This window comes from Daktulosphaira vitifoliae, unplaced genomic scaffold (genome assembly GCF_025091365.1).
Source record: "Daktulosphaira vitifoliae isolate Bord-2020 unplaced genomic scaffold, ASM2509136v1 Scaffold_3, whole genome shotgun sequence".
NCBI classification, from domain to species: domain Eukaryota; kingdom Metazoa; phylum Arthropoda; class Insecta; order Hemiptera; family Phylloxeridae; genus Daktulosphaira; species Daktulosphaira vitifoliae.
The window spans coordinates 4,398,636-4,417,965 of NW_026099574.1; the positions used below are offsets into that span (position 1 = coordinate 4,398,636).

At 26.3% G+C, this 19,330-nt stretch overlaps 1 protein-coding gene across 1 annotated transcript; it reads left to right on the forward strand.

Annotated features, from left to right (window-relative positions):
* Positions 1-12,154: 12,154 nt before the first annotated feature.
* LOC126900991 (probable serine/threonine-protein kinase DDB_G0282963) lies at positions 12,155-17,468 on the forward strand. The gene is made up of 6 exons (XM_050677071.1): positions 12,155-12,182; positions 13,428-13,560; positions 13,626-13,754; positions 13,866-13,998; positions 14,078-14,232; positions 17,324-17,468. The coding sequence occupies exons 1-6, from the start codon at positions 12,155-12,157 to the stop codon at positions 17,466-17,468; spliced, it is 723 nt and encodes a 240-aa protein (XP_050533028.1).
* The last annotated feature ends 1,862 nt before the right edge of the window (positions 17,469-19,330 follow it).

Sequence of the window (19,330 nt, forward strand, 5' to 3'; positions counted from 1 at the left end):
TAAATAATGATGAATAATGCATACAAAAATCTTTAAATACTTAATTAATCATCAAAATAGCTTAATTGAAACAATTGCATTTGATGACATATTTATAATACAATTCATTTCCTATTTAAATGTTAGTGATGTTTTACAATAAAGATATTTATTCGTATTAAAAAATTAATAAATGTATATTGCATTTAACATATATTTACCACTTTTGAAAAAATAAATTTAGACAATAAAGATAAAAACAAATAATGAAAACTTTTATAGAATCTGATAACTAATTGATGATAATGATTTTATTTAAACATATTTATAATGATTTTTACTTCTGTAGCTAAATCAATCAAATTGATTAGATAATATAATTAAATAACAAATTGATTAAAATAATATTTATAATAGATTTATAATATAAGAATTAATATATTAGAAATATTAATATTTTTATATTAATTTATATTAATATAATCTCAATTGACAAAAATCTCCAAATTGCATCTTCGAACCTTCAAATTCATCTGAATTTAATGTCAGAATGGTACTTGAAATGGCGAATTAAACCAAATCCAAATAAGTCAGTACATACAACATTCACTTTATGTCACTCATTCTGTCCAAATTTATCTTTAAATAATGTTCCTATGCCAATGTCTAACACAGTCAGATACCTAGGACTCAATTTGGATAAATGCCTTACTTGGAACGCACACATCCGTATCAAAATACTTGCTTTAAATTCCCGACTTCTCAGTATACGTCCCTTGCTTACAAATAATAAACACTCTAAACTAAAAGTTAAAGTTCTTATGTATAAAACACTATTAAAACCAATGTGGACCTACGGTCATCAATTGTGGAGTACTGCTAAAGTATCTAATACCAACAAAATCCAACAGTTCCAAAATATTGCCCTTAGAAAAATGACGAATGCTCCACCTTTTGTGTTCAATTATACCCTACATAAAGACCTCACAATGAAAACTGTGACATAGGAAGCTGTAGATTTCTACAAACGCTTTCATAATCGCATACAAACCCACCAAAATCCATTGATAAAGAGCCTCTACACACAAACCATGCCGAGAAACCCCGGGCGTCGTCTAAAAAGGAACTGATGCCGTGACTTGTTATAATAATAAAAAAAAAAAACAACCAAATTCTAGACTCTAAACAGCATTAATTCCCAGCCAAGTGTCACCAATGGGTGATTTCTTAATTCAAAATATTCATGCTACTATTATAATATCATATATACTTATTGTGCTATGTTGTACAGATTGTGTATTTCAAATTGCAAATAAAAGAATAAATAATAAAATAATATTATAAACATTATTATGAAAACAGTATTTTCTGTTTTTAACTTATCTTCACAATGTAAAATATAAATAAATATTTCTTTATATGATATAATAGGATGTCAAAAAATATTTAATTATTCATTCTGAAATTAGCTAATTTATTTAATAAAAAATGAATTTATTAATTTAATTTATGGTTCAAAATTAATTTAATTTCCATTTTATACTGCATTATAATTTCCATTTTAAATAAATTTCATTATTATTTAATCAATTTTTTCACACGTTTTTTTAGCTATGTTTCAATAAAAATAACTTTTAAAAAATTACAATTTTTACCGATATATGTATACAAAGTTAAACGTAAATTAACGTCTTACTTCATAATTTATTGATTTACTTATAATTTATGACAAAAGGCACAATTACTGTTACAATTACTTAAAGCTATTTTAAACTAAAAATAAAAATCCATACATATTGATTAATATGATTAAAATCCCTTCTCATTGGTTCCATTGATTCTCCTGAACTTCTTTCCAAAATATCCTTCCGAGTCCCTTCCCATAACACAAGAAACCACTCCCTTTTCCAAATTCCCCTTCATCTTACCTCATATGGTCAAAACCACCCTCACCATAGAATATTTAGGTGACTTAATGAGTTTAGTCAAGACCTTTTTTGTTTTTAGTTTATAGTATTTCATTGTTTATCAAAATAATTTATATTAATAATAATATTTTGTTGTATAAATTTAAACTTAGCTTTTAATGTTTTTTGAAATATTGCCTGTTTAGGCGTTGAAAAATAAAATAAAATACGTTTATGAATATCATGAGTTGTTATCTAAAGTTATAGTAAAATTTTTAGCTTTTTTGCGATACGATAAGCTAATTTTACTATGTTTGTTCTTATGTTTATCGCCACTTCTCTCAGCTCTCTCGTAACTTTAAAGGGTATTTCAAAATATCACGAACTGTATTAATACACATAGGATTCTCCAGGCATGGACACCAAAACACAGACAAACACAAGCAAACGAATTATACTCTTTAATGTTAACAGCGTTTCTTTGGCTCTTTTCGAGTACTCTTGTCGGAATACGCCAGTCAGCCCAGTGTTCTTTAACTAATGAACCACTAAAAGGATAGCCTGTAGACCCGTCAATACAGTTTAGCTCAAAATAGCAGGCTGAAGAGCGACTCCTTATTAATTACCAGCATAACTACTTTTTGGTTTTATCAATCAAAGGACGGTTTAGGCTGGAGACTAACTAGCCAGTTCACACATTAAATATTGTCATTGATTAAAGTACCAAAAATCTGACCTTTACTCTGACCGCCACACTAAATAATTATTATAATAATAATGAAATTGAATAAAATAATAAGTATTTAGAACGGTTATAAATAATTGTATTTCAATTATATAATTATTGTAACACACATACGCAAAATAATAAAATAATAATAATAAATACACAATTCCAATGACCACCGTACGACTACAAAAATGAACGCCTTTCTTTACCATCGAATGAGATGATCGTGAAACCGTCAATTCCCTTTCTTAATTTTAGTCCCCTTTTAATGGTGTCTGGTTCCTTACTGTTTAAATATATTATTTGGTGATTATCTTATTCTTTACGATTTCGTTGATATGATCATAGTAAATGTTTAAGGTTTTATTACAGTATCTATATCAATAAATTACTATAAAAGAGTGAAAAAAATTCCTTCATTTTCCGTAAATGGGAATAATCCTTCAAAAATATAAATTTTTAAATACGGTAATTTTAAAATTATTTAAACTTTTTTTTCTTAAAGCCATCATAAATTTTTAAAAATTATACGAATCAAAATAATTTTTTTTGTGTAAATACTTCAGATATTTTCATTTAATTTGGTATAAACTACTGTAGTAAATCAAAAAAAGATAATAATAATAGATTTAATTACTTTAATACTTTATGTGTTAATTATGATATAATAATTAGGGGGGTTATTAATTTAGGGAGCTACTTTGACAGTTGCTCAAAAGAAATAAGTTAAATAGAATATGACGGGATTTTGATTCTTATTTGATCCACTACTTTATTGTATTAATAATATTATTACTCGGGATATGAGTACGAGGGTCTGTAAGAAAGATAGAAGATGATAGAAAAATAAAGTGATCTTTATTTTATTAATATGGGATTTATCATAATTAATTGTCAATTCTTAAATATCAATAATGCCACGAGTTTTGACGGTTATCGATGATAGGTGGGATTGAGTCACCTCGTGTGTCTACCCAGAGTGGTATGGTGGCTATACATATGAACCTCCAACCTAACTCCTGAAATAGACACGTATCAACGATATAACTCTGCCAAGTAACTCTGTACAAACATTATCGATTTATTAAATTTACTTGGTATATTTATTATTATTGATAATCACTTGATTTTCCTGTATGCCTACTTAATCTATGTACTCATAATATTTAATTTTAAACCTTATTTATTTTTGGTGAATTTATTAGATTCCTACCTTGATATTTTCTGCTATACTCTTAAATAAATAGATTTTGTATTTTGTGAACAAATATAACTGTGTTGACGGCGGATCACTTCTTGCATATATTTCGTAGTGTGGAATGATCGAGCGTAGTGAGTGCCTCTGTAAATATCTGATTGCATCTGTCTTAGAATGCTCTTTATTTTTGGCTTTTTATATTAAATTTGACCGTAGTTCAAAGGCAAGAAGTAATCCCCGACGTCACCGTTATTTCTTTATTAATCGTAATTTATTACATGTTATTTATTACATTTTCATCAATAATGATCTACATATTATAAAATACAATCATATCTCATATAATAATTTAGACATAGTTTATTACCCTTCATCTTATGTGCTACTATTACATATTGTTTATTATTTCCTGTTTGTTTTATATAATTAATATATACTCTTTTTCTACGAAATTTCATTAATATTTTTAAACATTTAAAAGGTACATATATATATATCTTATTTTTATTGGTATACATTTTATTTTGTGGAATTGATTGATTGAAGTCTTAAATAATACATTATGACATTAATGATCTATTGTGTATACAAATAATTTATTATGATATTAATGATGTACTATGTATATCATTACACTACGTCGCTATTCAGGGGTTCAGCCTAAACGCCCGCCATCAGTATTCAAAGTGATCAACGGGGATAGCTGGCTAGACTATATGTAACTTAAGAGCTGAGGTTCCTATTTAATTTATACTTCCTTAGAATAGCTACTAAGGGTCACACTACAATAATATATATATAACACTCTTGGTTAACAACGATATAAATATTGATTAAGTTAAGAAATATTAAATGAGCAATACAACCTGCTGGACACTTAGAACTGGAAGCTGACGGCGACACACACACACTATCATGGAGGTAGCTTATTTAAGTTAATGTGCAAAACAAGAAGAGTAATAGTGGAGATGATGTTAAAATGTCAACTGTTGTAAGTTATGTTATTTTTATCATAACGTGTTACTCTTTCTCCACTCATTATTTGAAATTCTAATGAAAAAGTTCTATTTCAAAAGTTACTATCGACCTATGAATTAAAAAAACACTCAATAATTCGATAAACATATAAAATTAATAAATAGCAAATAGATTTTTTTTAATATCATTATTAATTTAAGGGAAACCGAATGCCTAATATTAAAAGAATCATTCTGTATGCAACAACTTTATAACTTATAACTTATTACCATTTATCCATAAAATTACAATACTAAATTTAATTGCTAAATAAGTGTTTATTCGTGTATTGTAATTATAAATCATAAAACTTATAATTAAGAAAATAGGAGTTGATGTTGATTTTGGAATAATTCACCTTTTTTTTTAATTAAACACTATTTACAGATTTGAATCTAATAAATCCATAAATAAATAAAAAAAAATTGGGAAAAGGAGCTAAAGAACCCACTTTATCACATTGTAATGTGATAAAGAAGCTTCCTATAAGGTTTATTATCCAATAAATTGAAATAGCTCTACAGACAAATTTTTCATGCTACGCATATGGAAACGTCATAGTAGACAACAAAAATCAAAGGCATCCCTTCACTTATTACGACCATTGTGTATGTGTCATAGACATAGGGAAGTCAAATTTTTTGTGGGAGCTAAATTTAATTTTTCTTATTCCAAAACATTATTTTTATTTAATATGTGTATTATGAATATTTATTCCTGAGTAATACAATATTATGTTTTAAGTTATTTCTTTACTGTTTACACTATTCCTATTTATGAAATGTTTTTATTAATATTATTATTTTTGAAAATTTGTCATTCTATTCAGTCAGATTTAAAATTAAATTATAAATAATGTAATTTAACAAGTTTATAATGGATTTCATTTTATTAATAAACCATTATTAAACTAAAAAGTGATTTTATAAGAATAAATTTTAAAAAAAGTGTATTTTATGTTTCATCTGTATAATTAAGATAAATTATCTTTTAATCATACACTTAAAATACATTCTATTTTTGTTAACACTGAACAATTTTTCTTGTTGTTTTCTCGCTCAATTAAAAATATTTTTTGTTAAATAGTTTTGCAAATAACTTAATTTTAGTAATGTAAACAATAATATCATAATTTATTAAAAATTTGCCTTGTTGTTCATTTTTTTGGGATAATCAACATGTTGTTTACTATTATTCTACGATTTAAACAAATAGTACTATTTAAAAATATTTTCTATAGTAAATTAAAGAAAATATTTTTCTTTATGAATAATGAAAATATGGAAAAAAAGTAAAATAATTTTTCGTTATTATTAAAAAAATATGTTTCATTTATTTTTACTATACGTATAATGATCAGAAATATCCTTATTATAGTAACTCAAAAAAAGAAATATAATATTTAATTAATGATAAAAATGATTAATTAAAATTAGTTAAATTGTTGGTCTTGTATGAGCATGAGAATAATGGAGTTACTATAATATTTATTGAATAAAATGATATAATATGATTTTCTCTCGGGATATGAGTGTCGTAATACACTCGTCACTATCACAATATGAAATAACAGTAGGCTACTCTGTTTGTGTCCACAATAATGGTTTTTCATTTAAGACTATTAACACTTCTATTTATAAATTATATTTATATGCTTAAAATAACATGATTGTTTTTAAATAAATAACTTAGAGTAATATTTAACAAACGCATAATGTCGTTTAAATGTATTATATTACACATGATTCAATTATTCGACACCTTTAAAAATCACTCTTTAGGACATTTATAAACTATACTTGTCCGCTCTTTTAGCTTCGATACGAAGCTGAGAAGGTATTAATTTTACTATGATGTGTTTTTTTTTTTTTTGTGTCTGTATACGCTCAATCTCAGCTCTCACTGAACCGATTTTGATGAAAAATATGTCAAAAGATCACAAATCGTATCTAGTCAATGACATTATCCTCAAAAGTTGAAAAAAATTCCCCGGTTCCCCGTAAACGAGGGAAATCCCCCAAAAAATTACAAATTTAAAAATCGCTAATTTTCGATATTTTTTCAATTTTTTTTACTTAAAATTGCCATAAATTTTTTAAAAATGATCGAATCAATATAATTTTTTTTTTATAGATACCTTAGATATTTACCTATCATTTTATACATTTTTGTGAACATTTGACCCTTTAACAGCCCACAGGAAGGGTTTCAAAATGGTAACTTTTTTACAAAAAATTAACTTTTTCAACTTAACTTTTGAAAATGTTCCGGAAAGACTGACACTTTTATATATATATATATATTAAATTGAAGCTTATGTTATATACTTTAATTTGTAAAAAAAAAATTTGACCTCTGGACTTGTCTTCGTGGTGCAAACGGACATCAAAGTTACAGAAAAACGTACGATATCCGTGAAAAAATTCTCGATTTTATATTTTATATTATTTAATTAATACAGAGTGGCCCACCACTCACTGACAACTTAAATAACTTTTGATCCAGTTAATATTTTTAGTTGATTTTTTTTTTAAATAATAGTTATACGTTAGGTCTATAGCTATATCTCAATAATTAATTTTTTTACATTTTATTAAAAATATTAATTATTTTNGCTAAATCTCAATAATTAAATAATCTTCTCATGATTACTGTGTATACATATAATGATAATGTGTATACATTACAAACTTGACATTAATACCATGATAAGAAATTAGATAAGGCAATTATTACTTATCACTCTCATTCAAAAGTATATTGAAAAGATAGCGTTTTCTTCTGTCCTTTTCTCAATACGTATTTCAATGTTTAATACCGTAAAATAGTACATGAAAATTCAAATTTTCACAAACTTTAAAACGCCACAGAATATTTACTACTGAATATTAATAAGATATATTTTTACTAAAATTTTTCTTAAATTCTACTCTACAAAATAGCTATCTTAGATTTTTTTTTTTACATTTTATTTAAAATTTAAAAATAAATAATATTTTTAATAAATGTAAAAAAATTAATTATTAAGATATAGCTATGGACCTAACGTATAACTATTATTTAAAAAAAATCAGCTAAAAATATTAACTGGATCAAAAGTTATTTAAATTGTCAGTGAGTGGTGGGCCACCCTGTATTTTATATAACTTTTGGAAAAATGTATGGATCAATATTATTATTTTTTTATAATAAATATTTATATACCCCTTTCATCTGGCACGCTTTTTTTGTAAATCGGATCATACCCCTTTAACAAGGAGGGTCAATACTTTAAACATGCCTATTGTTCTTAAGATATTTTCAATTTAATTTTTGAAAGTATTCCGGAAATACTGACACTTTTATATATATAATAAATTAAAGCTTATGGAATATACGCGTATAACAATGAACTTTTTGCATTTTTTCTTAATTTTTTTTAAGTTAGTATACATTTTTAACTCGTTTGATTTTTATCTCATTTAGATTCAATAACTTCAATAAAGATCAAGGATCCCATCACTTTAGTCGCCCCTTACAAGAAGAAATTTCTTATTCGTATTAAAATTATTTTAGTATATTTTAGATTTTAGCTTCGATGCATAGCTGAGAAGGTATTTTTTTGTGACTATCATTTATTTTCTCTGCTCTAACTTGTCCTACTTTTTTCAACGATACGTCAAATGACTACAATTCGTATCTAGGTTGAAGATATTACCCTCAAAAATTGAAAAAAAAATTCTAATATATCAATTAAACACTTAGTTATCCCATATTCTCCATACAAACAATTAAAATCATTAATTTCTAATGTTTTCAAAGTATTTATTGACGAATCAAGTTTGATATGATAGGTTTCAACTACAATATTAAATCATTTTACTTTGTAATTTAATAATTTTTTTACTCTATTTGTGTGTGCTACTACTAGACTATAATATTACAAATTTTTTGGAACATGTTGCTATATAAATCATTTCTAAAAAAAATGATTGTTTTTTCTCCTGAATTAATAACGGATTTTTACAATTATAATCGAATTTTATTATACGCTCATTTGAGTAAATCTTTCTAACAACTTTGTTTTGATTGGTTCATTTAGTTAAAGTAAATCATTAAAATTAATAATTAATTTTAATTATTAATTATTAAGTTCTGAATATTTCAATTGCAGAATCTTTTCAAACACCAAAAGTTACTAGGAAATTATTACTATTATTTCTATTTAAGTTATCTATTACCATAAAAATACAAAAAAATATTGAGCTTTTCTGATAAATTGACAATAAATAGTAATTATAAAACTTTCTGACTGCATATTAATCTAAACGATACAATTTTTTTAATTCTGATAAAATTTTCTATTTAATGATGTCAATTTCAAACTTGCCAATTGAGCTAAAAGTTATGGTAAAATAAATAATTTTTTTTTATTATAAACATTTACTGTTTGTTACTATAAATAAATGAACTGGACTACAAGGAACTTTCATCAGAAGCATAAAATATACTTTTCTAAATCAACTTTTCGCGTTGTTTTCAAATCTGCAATTAGACTTTTTCTATCACTTCTAATTTTTAATATTATTACTAATTAAATATAAAAAAAACCCAGCACAGGGGGGTCGCGGCACAGTGGTGACGTGGCATAGTTGGATCAAGTATAATGATATCTGACAGTGATTAAAATCACTATAAAAAAAAAAACGCTTCGATGCAAATCTTTAGATAGTGTTTAATTTTAAAAAATTGGTGGATTATTCCAAAAGCTTCATAAACTGCTAGTTCCTTATTAATATCCTGATTAAGATAAAGTATGTCGAATGAAAAAGGGATTATTAAAAAATAGTATTTCCCATAAAAAAATTATATTGATCAATACACTTTTCAATAAGTTATAGCATTATAAAGTTAAAAATGTAAAAAATAAAATCAATAATTTTCACACAATAATAGTGTTTGGTAGCCATTTTCACCGTGAAGACAGAATAAGGTCCGAAATTTTTTTTTTTTCAGAATAAAGTATATTACATTAGCTTTAATTTAAGATATATATAAAAGTGTCAGACCTTCCGGAACACTTTCAAAAGTTAAGTTGAAAAAATTAATTTTTTGTAAAAAAGTTGTCATTTAAAATCCCCCCCTGTGGGCAGGTAAAAAGTCAAATTTATAAAATAAAATATACCAAATGATATTGATATGTTTATTTTTAAAAAAGTTACGGCAGTTTTTAGTAAAAAAAATTGAAAAAATTTCGAAAATTAGCCATTTTTAAATTTGTAATTTTTTTGGAGGTTTCCCCCATTTACGGGGAACGAGGGAATTTTTTTCAATTTTTGAGGGTAACGTCTTCGACTAGATACGATTTGTGATCTTTTGACGTATNTTTTTGAGGGTAACGTCTTCGACTAGATACGATTTGTGATCTTTTGATGTATCATTGAAAGAAATCGGTTCGGTGAGAGCTGAGAAAAAGTGGTAACAGACACAAAAAAAAAAAAAGAAAAAACACATCTTAGTAAAACCAATACCTTCTCAGCTTCGCATCGAAGCTAATAATAATTAAAAGAAAAAAAAATTTGTTTACAAATTATTACTGATTTGATTTTTAATATGTTAAACATAATCAGTCCAAATTTTTTTTTAACCTATTTTTTGGTTCTTTAAAGTTGATGAAAAATGTTTGATAAAGATTTGTGAAAGTTTATAGTAAAAAAAATTGAATATATTACCATTATTTTAAGCTCAATTACAAGTTTAAAATTGACATCTAGGCCAGTCAACAAAGGAAAAATGAGAGAAAAAATTCCGAACCAATTTTTTTTTTTTTTTTAAGTTGAATTAAGATATGTATAATGACATAATAATAGTCCTTATTAATTGGAATTGAGCTTTTTTTTTTTACAGCCTCGCAAAAGTTAAAAAATTCTATATTGTTTAAAACCAACTTAACGCTAAATTGTACATTGCCAAACAACAATCATATTATATCAAATGCCACCGGAATTTCTAGTAATCTTCTTCCTTTTCCTTGCCTTAATCCCAACTACTTGGGATTACCCACCCTTATCCTAAACTTCCACTTGACACGATCTTCCACATCATCTACGCTCACATCAGCCATTTTTATATCGCATTCAATAACATTCCTCCGTCTCTTTTTTGGTCTTCCTCTATCACTTCTTCCTTCAACATTCATTTCTATAACTATTCTTCGAGCTTCCGATTCCTCTCTTCTCATATCATTACTAAACCATCTAAGTCTATTTTCTCTCATCTTATCCACAATTGACACTACACTTATACTCACTCTTATATACTCGTTCCTTATTTTATCTTCTCTAGTCACTCCACTCATCCAACTAAGCATTCTCGTCTCTGCAACACTTATTCTCTGCTCTACTTTCTTATCAACCGCCCAACACTATGAACCATACATCATAGCTGGCCTCACAATTTCATATTACATTTAAAAACTAGAATTTGTATTTAATCATATATTATATTTTAATATAAAAGAGCTACTAATCAGGATATAATTAAAAAAATAAGAGTTGATGTTGCTTTTAAAATAATCCACCAATTTCTCTAAAGGAAACACTATCTACAGATTAGCATCGAAGCGTTTCTTATGATAGTGATTTTAATCACTGTCAGATATCATCTATACTTATCCCATCTATGCCTCGTCCACACTGTGCCTCGACCCCACTATGCTACCGTTTTTACTCTTATCTTAATAAATAAACACAATGTGTGAAACCTAGTCTATAATGTAAAAACAAACTATATTAACGTTGTATAAAAATGATTTCTATATTATCCATGTGTATTAATTTATATATTTCATATTTTATGCTTACTTAACAATAAACGATAACATTACAAGAATGACACAATAATGATTGTTCGGGGATAAAAAATACTGTAAAAGGCTGAGTAATCCTTCTCAGTCAGGGCTGAGGGTTTGAGATAGTCTGTCTCCAGATATTCATTGAGCTGTTCGAATTGCGCTCTCGACATCGATACGCATAGTTCGTAATCATCATTGTCGAAATTCTAAAGTGTTAATTTATGAACTAAACATTTGAGTTCGTGTTATTTTGTTATTACTTGATACTATTAAAAGTTATTATAAGAACAAAGAAAAATAATCATGTAAGATTTCAAATCAATAAGATTCAATACTTATATTATCTTATAACTCAATTATTTAGAATTAATAATCTGAGTACAGAACAATAAAGTAATAGATCAAATAATTATATTAATCTTTAAACTTCAATTAATTATTATTCAATAGTTCGGACCTTATACATAATCACATTACATGATATTCGTGAGATGGCCACCGTCTCTTTGTTACCTCAGTGTATTATTACCAGTTGGGTCATTTATAATATCTCTATAAGCGGAACCTTAATTATTACTTTTTATATCTACTTGTCTTTATTGTTCTAAATCCTCGGACTCTACAACCCCGACACAACCTCGTTGCTCACCAATTGACCAAATCCCCAAACATACATAAACTTGGTCAATATCTTATTATATAATAGAACAAGGAAAAACCGCTTTTTCGAGAAAATTACTTAGCGTGCTCGGATTTTCAGAATTTTTTTTTTCAACGAAAGTACTCGGTCACTAGACTCCGGGAAAATTATTGGCGAAGGTCGGAAAATTGTTGCAGCTCGCCCGCGAGCGTTTTAAAATTTCGACCGTTTTCGAGAAAAAGGTTCGCTGACGCCAGCGTTTTACGACTTAAGATTTGAAATTTTCATCAGACCCGCCCAATGACATTCCTGAGATGTTATAAAAAAATCAATTCAATCTGTTCATTTTTCACTGTTTTACGAGCTTTTTTTTTTTTTGAAGTCCACGCGCATGGTTTTATTATGCACATTGACTAATTTCTGATCATACGTTTATTCTGAACCTTTTTCTAAAATGGTAATTAACTAAAAATTAAATTAAATATTTATAATATTTTTATTTTAAATAACATTAGTCACAATTGATCAATTATTGTTATAGAAGGAAATTATTTTACTATATTGATTTTATTATTTTTTTTTTTTGTGTCTGTTACCACTTTTTCTCAGTTATTATCGAACTGATTTCATTCAATAATACGTAAAAAAATACCCTCGAAAATGTAATATTTTTTAATTGTTTTTTTTAGCTAAGGTAAATCGTTTTCAGATCAGCAAGTTAAGCTAGTAAAAATTTTTGTCAAAAGTTCAACCTATCTTTATTATAAACTTTTATAAAAATAACTTAATAGGACCAAAAAAATATATTAAAAATTAAATTTTGCACAGATTACTTTTCACATTTTAATAATTTAGTTGCTCCTGGTTACCCACATGTTGATTTGTATCACTGCCGTTCGTCGGAGTTTTCAATTTAATAATTTTAACTTGATTTATCTTTTCTTTTTAGTTATTTACTTATTTGTCCATGCTATAAACAAGGCTTTATGTGTTATTAATCGTCATTTTCTATTCCGCGTATTATTTTTTGTGACTGCCTTTTATAATCTTCGACTTTAATAGTTGTTATCCTGTTGATATGTTTTCTTCATTTTTAAATTTTTTTAATTTCAAATCTGATTCAGATAAAGTTAAATCTACGGATCCACTTAGTGAGAAAACATTAAATCTCAATAGTCCTGAGGCAAGAGCTCTTAATATTTTTAACCAGAAATTGCCTATTTCTCGAAGAAATAATGGAAATAATACTCCATTTATGTAAGTGTATGGTATAAAAATTAATTATTAATTTGATAAAAAATTTTATATCATTTATTTTGCAGACCAAATTATAATATAGCTGAAGTAACAAGTCCTGGATTTAGTTATAGAATAGCTCAAAGAGCTCGAGAAATGAGATCTACAACGCCAACTTCTGATATTTCAAATTTATCAGTATCGTATGCTTCAGAGTATGTTATATTAAGAAATTATGTTGTTCATGAGTTCCTCTTATAATATTTGATACATAATTAAATTTTTTAATAGGAAATACTTTTAATTTGAAAAATAACTTTTTTTAGATACAATTCTAGTAACAGTAATTCTTCTCCACATGAGTTTCAAAATTTAGGTAGAGAAAATCCTAATGATAAAAAGCGTAAATTAATGAAAACATTAGAAATTTTTGGTGTAAGAAACAAAACTAGCCAAGAGGTATACTTCTATGTTAATAAAATTTAATAAAGTAAAGACATTTATCATAAATATACTAAAATTAATTTTTTTTTAATAGTTTGATTTTGATAATTTTGTAAATTGCCGTACAAAAACTATTGAGTCAATTGACCGAATTATTCCATTGAATGGTATAGATAAAACAAATAGAGAAATGTCACATTCACCACATACGACACCAAAGAATAATCATGTTATTTTTGATAAAAAACAGTAAGCATATAATAATTTACTTTTTTAAACATTTAAAATACTTTTTATATTAATATGTATAGGAAATCATAAAATTAGTTTATCCATAAATTAACTATTATAGTAATAATTTGACTTATAATATAATAAATTTTTTATTAAGTTATACAGAAGCTTGCTTACTGGATAGTAAAATTTTGATTTTTGTGTTAAAAATTTGGTTCAAAAAAAAATATATTAAAAATATGAAACACCATCAACTGTAATAAAAAAAAAAGAAGTAAAATGGTAGTGGCGGTAGCAAAGGGATGTTGTTAGGTGTGAAAGGAAAGAAATGTAACACAGGTGGTCAATGAGGAAATAATAATCGTAGCAGGCGTAGTGTAAAAAGGATGGGCAGCAATGGAAAGTAAAAGTGGCTATAGATACCAGGCAGTGACTACAATAAAATGAAATAGAAAGGGATCTCGGGGTATGTATGCTTGTGTAAAGACGTCTAATATGTGAATAATATGGAATTATAAAGAAGGGTCACTACCTAACTCCTGCACAGAAACGCGTACACTAATTTCCGGCGAGTCACAAGTATCGTATTTCTTTATAAAAATATTTTAGTTTATTCTCAATGACCTATCTTGTTCTAATTGTTTATTACTAAAAATTCTTCAGTAAAGGATCTATTATAGACTTATTATATAAACAAATGTTTCACTTACCTCTGACTATCCTGATAAGGCAGATATTCTCTTGAGATGAATGATGTAGTTGATGTAACAATTATCGATGTATACGTGTATGCATTAATGTACGCAATTATATTTATACGGTTTATATTATTATTAACTTGCGTGTAACTACTTTTTTAGTACAATTCTATATCAAATCTACCCAAGGTGAAATCTAAGTTTATTATAACTCTGTTTTTTGTAAAACCCTTTTGTATATTTGTGTAGTATAGTCTTTAACCGTGTATATAGTGTTTTACTTTAATATATTTATTATTTAATAATTTATAAAGCAAATAAAGAAATTCAAATACATAACTGTCCTGTGCAACAAATTATTTCCAAGTGGCCTACGTCTTTTCAGTCGTCCAAAGAGTGATCTAGGGTAGATGCGAGCTCAATTTCGGTTCTTTGCATAATAGATTATACTAGTATCCTACACTCCGATTGCCCGCACTGTGACTGAGATCAGACTAGCTAATCGATAAGTGGAGAGACACTTTTTAGTTGTTTATTTGATTAGTATAATATTTCGACTCTGATTTATTTGTATTTCATAGCTGGATATACCAACGCGAGATCTCAAATAATATCTTTGTCTTTATGCAAAGATCCTTGTGATATGTGGCCTACTTCTTTTCAATCACCTGTAGGACGACCTAGGTTAGATGCGACTGTACTATAGATTTATGCACGATAAGTTATGTTAGTGTCCTACACTCCGATTGCCCGCACTGTGGCAGAGATCAGACTGGCTAGTCGATAAATGGAGAGATACTTTGAAGAAATCTTGTGATTAACTAAAATTTTAATTATGATATTATTGTACTAGTACCCTGTCCAGCCAGTTTGTGACCCTTCAATAAGTAATAGATACAATTCAATTAAATCAAGTACCTTAGAATGTCTAATGTATATTACGAAATAATATTAATAAGTAATGTGTTATAAATTATATAAGTGTCCTACACTCCGATTGCCCGCACTGTGGCAGAGATCAGAATAGCTAGTCGATAAGTGGGGAGACACTTTAAAGAACGCTTATAATTAGTTGGAGTATTAACTATGATATTATTGTGCTAGTACTCTGTCCAGCCAGGATGTGGCGCTTCAATAAGTAATAGAACATAATGCAATCAAGTCATGTAACCTTTTAGTATGCTTATATATATATATAAATGTAGATAAAAAGAAATAAATAAACACCAATATTTTATATGTGTTAGAATATTTATATCACCAAAAGTATTCGACCGAAAATAAGATGTATAATATTTTCAATAATTACGAAAGAGGGTAAAAATAGTGCAGATTTTATATAGAATTGTAACTAAGAATGAAACATAAACTCACGCACATTCACTTTGTGTATCTTAGTTGAGAGTTGCAGAGAGCCGTAGAGATGCAGAGATAGAATGGCAAGGCGACCCAGTGTCCGCTAGAGGGATATTCAGAAACCGCGAAAGAATCACGCAGTAAAAGAACCACTGTAAGAGAAGCGAAGCCCAGAATTTGGGGGAAAATGGCCTTTTTATAGCCCGCAAAACTGGTTTAGCGATCTCTGGTGAGATTCTTGAAATATTTTTTGCTGTATTTGATTGGTTAATGTGATAGGATCTTTTACGTGGGCGTTTTATGGAATGCGTAATAGGGTGGTTAAATCTTGTGTAAGGGTATTATTTTATTACTCATCTTATCCATGGGGGAACACTGATTTGGTGATATATTTTATTAAATATAAGTATTAATTATTACATGTATTAAAATGTAATACTGCACAACATCATCTGTTAAGGTGTATAACATTGAAAAAAAAATTACCAAAATAACTCTTTAATTTAGGAAAGTTTTTTTGCATAATATAATTTATAGCTTTGGGCGAGGGTTTATATAATAACAATAATTAACATTTTAACTATATGAAATTTTAATATTTTAATAGAGTTCAGTATTTTCCCAGTATTTAATAACTATTTTAACATATATTTAGTAACATAAAATTATAAAATAAGTTGCCTTATTTTTAATCAAGAAAAATTGATTTTTAATGATTCCTAAACATTTATTAATAAATATTTATTTATTAGGTTTATCAAAATTTTAAAGTTACTATTGCTATGATTTTTATTTTTAATGAATAAAATAGTTGTTTATAAAACTTAAAAAAGAGGTACAAAAATAAAACTCTAAAATATCTATTATTCATTAAAAATAATTTTTTGATTTTTACAGTTGTTATTTTTATATTTTTAGTAGAATATTAATCTGTATGAATTGTGAATAGATCTAATTTGGAAGCAGATTTTGGCAATAATGAGCAATTTTTGAGTTCCTAATTAATAATTATGCGTGATTAAATATTAATATGTATTCTGTTTTCATTTTAGAAATAAGAGACAGAGTGATACTGATGTTAATAGTCATCATTCATATAAAAAACCTAAAACTCGCAATAATGAAATTTTGAGTTCTTATAGTTCAAGTAAATTTCTTCAGCCATCAAGACAAAAAATAACACATCCTATTGGTTAGTTTACTAAAATTATTTTAATATTTAAGTTATGATTCTCCTTGCCGAAAACATTGTAAAAGTTGTACTTGTTTTGGTTCAACAGTATTATTAACCGATGATAATAATAAGTCAATTAAAATTGACAAATCTACAGAATCTGATTTAGCTGGAGATCTTGTAATAGTTGCACCTAGTAGAATATTCAATAGAAGTGGAAAAACACAAGTTTTTAAAAGAATTAGTATAAAAAATGTATTAGATGAGGTATTTGATGAGCCAGAACCTACACCTTTCACAAGTATTGAGAAAATAGAACAAAAAAAGAATAATGCTGTTAAAGAGGGTATTTTTTTTTATATATATTTTTAATAATAGTAAGTTATAAACAAGAGTAAAATTCTGTAATTTTTTCTGTACAAGCTTTGGTAACATGGTGAGCGGAAAAAATGTGGTAGAAATGAATGATAGAAGAGACAATACTTGATTTTCAGATGCTCTATTTTAACTTTCAGTGTTTAATCTATATTTATATTTTTCTAATTATATATTTGTTTTATTCTGTTTAATCTTTTTTTTCTGATTTTTTTTTTCTATAATTACTATTTTTTTGTTTTTATCTAAAATTATTATCATGTACATACGTGTTTTATTTTATTTTGCTTTTGAATAATTTTCCTTATACTTGTAAATGTATACTTTTCGTTTTGTGAATAAAAAGAAATGATTGTTAATAATTTGATTTCAATTAATAAAATATTTCGTTTTTTAAATCTATATCATATTTAAGCTTTTAATGTTGACTATAATAAAAAAAAAAAATTCTCTCATCGAGTTTTTTACAATGTGAAATTGACCATCAAAGTAAAAACCTCTCTAGAAACTATTGGCTTGCAAGCGCCATAGAGTTTATAACTAAAAAACCATAAGAGGGCGGTGGCAATGCAGACATAGAGAGAAGATGATGCAACATACTGGTCCTAATTATTTTATAATTTTTCATAATTTATTCATAACAAAATTAGAAAAAACATATAAATATCCGAAATATAGAGGAATGTTAGTATTTGCATGATACATCATCAAATGAATAATATTATTTTATGATTGAAACAGTACATTAGTTATATGACATAATACTCAGAAAAAGAAATACTTACATTATAATTATAGATTTATAGATGAGCATTAGGAGGGCAGCATGACAACGATAATATTTTCTATTAATTATATACGTAGATCATTTATTTTACATTGATAAAAATATCCAGTTCAACAATTTTTATATGTAGAGAAATGTATATTTATGTATTTATGTATATTACTTTGTTGGCAATATACAAAAATTTAATTATGAGTTGTACTTGTACTTGTATAATGAAGTTGTATTCAAAACGTATTAGATATAACAATTTTTAACAAATATTGTGCCTGAGGCGTAGGCACCGCTGCCCCCCTTGATACGTCCCTGATGATCCTTTATAAGTTACCTACTAGAAAACTAGAATTTTTTTTAAAAAACTAGACATTTTTGTTTTTATTGTTATATAACATAGGTAATTATTTAAAACTGTACTGGTTGATATTTTTATATGTAAATACATTCTTAAAGTAAACTATTGTGTACAATTGAAATAGAAAAATCATTTTTTTTTTAATTTTAACGATTTAAGTAAACAAAAAGAAAACTATTTTAACACCTTTACAGCATAAATTATAGTCAAAAATAGAATCTCAATTGGTTTAAAATTAATTTTAATACTTCTATTAGTACCAATAAGTTACTAAAATTATATTAGCTTAAATGATGAATTAATTACAAAAATTTTTTTTTTTATTTTAAAATTTAAGTCAATTTTTTTATTTTTAAACGAGTTTTAAAAAA

What these genes read in the sequence shown, in the direction of transcription:
- LOC126900991 (XM_050677071.1), top strand. Translation starts at nt 12,155, where the DNA reads ATGGCCACCGTCTCTTTGTTACCTCAGT. An exon ending in CGTCTCTTTGTTACCTCAGT is followed by an intron (nt 12,183 to 13,427) that starts GTATTATTACCA and finishes AATCTGATTCAG; the next exon opens with ATAAAGTTAAATCTACGGAT. An exon ending in GAAACAAAACTAGCCAAGAG is followed by an intron (nt 13,999 to 14,077) that starts GTATACTTCTAT and finishes TTTTTTTAATAG; the next exon opens with TTTGATTTTGATAATTTTGT.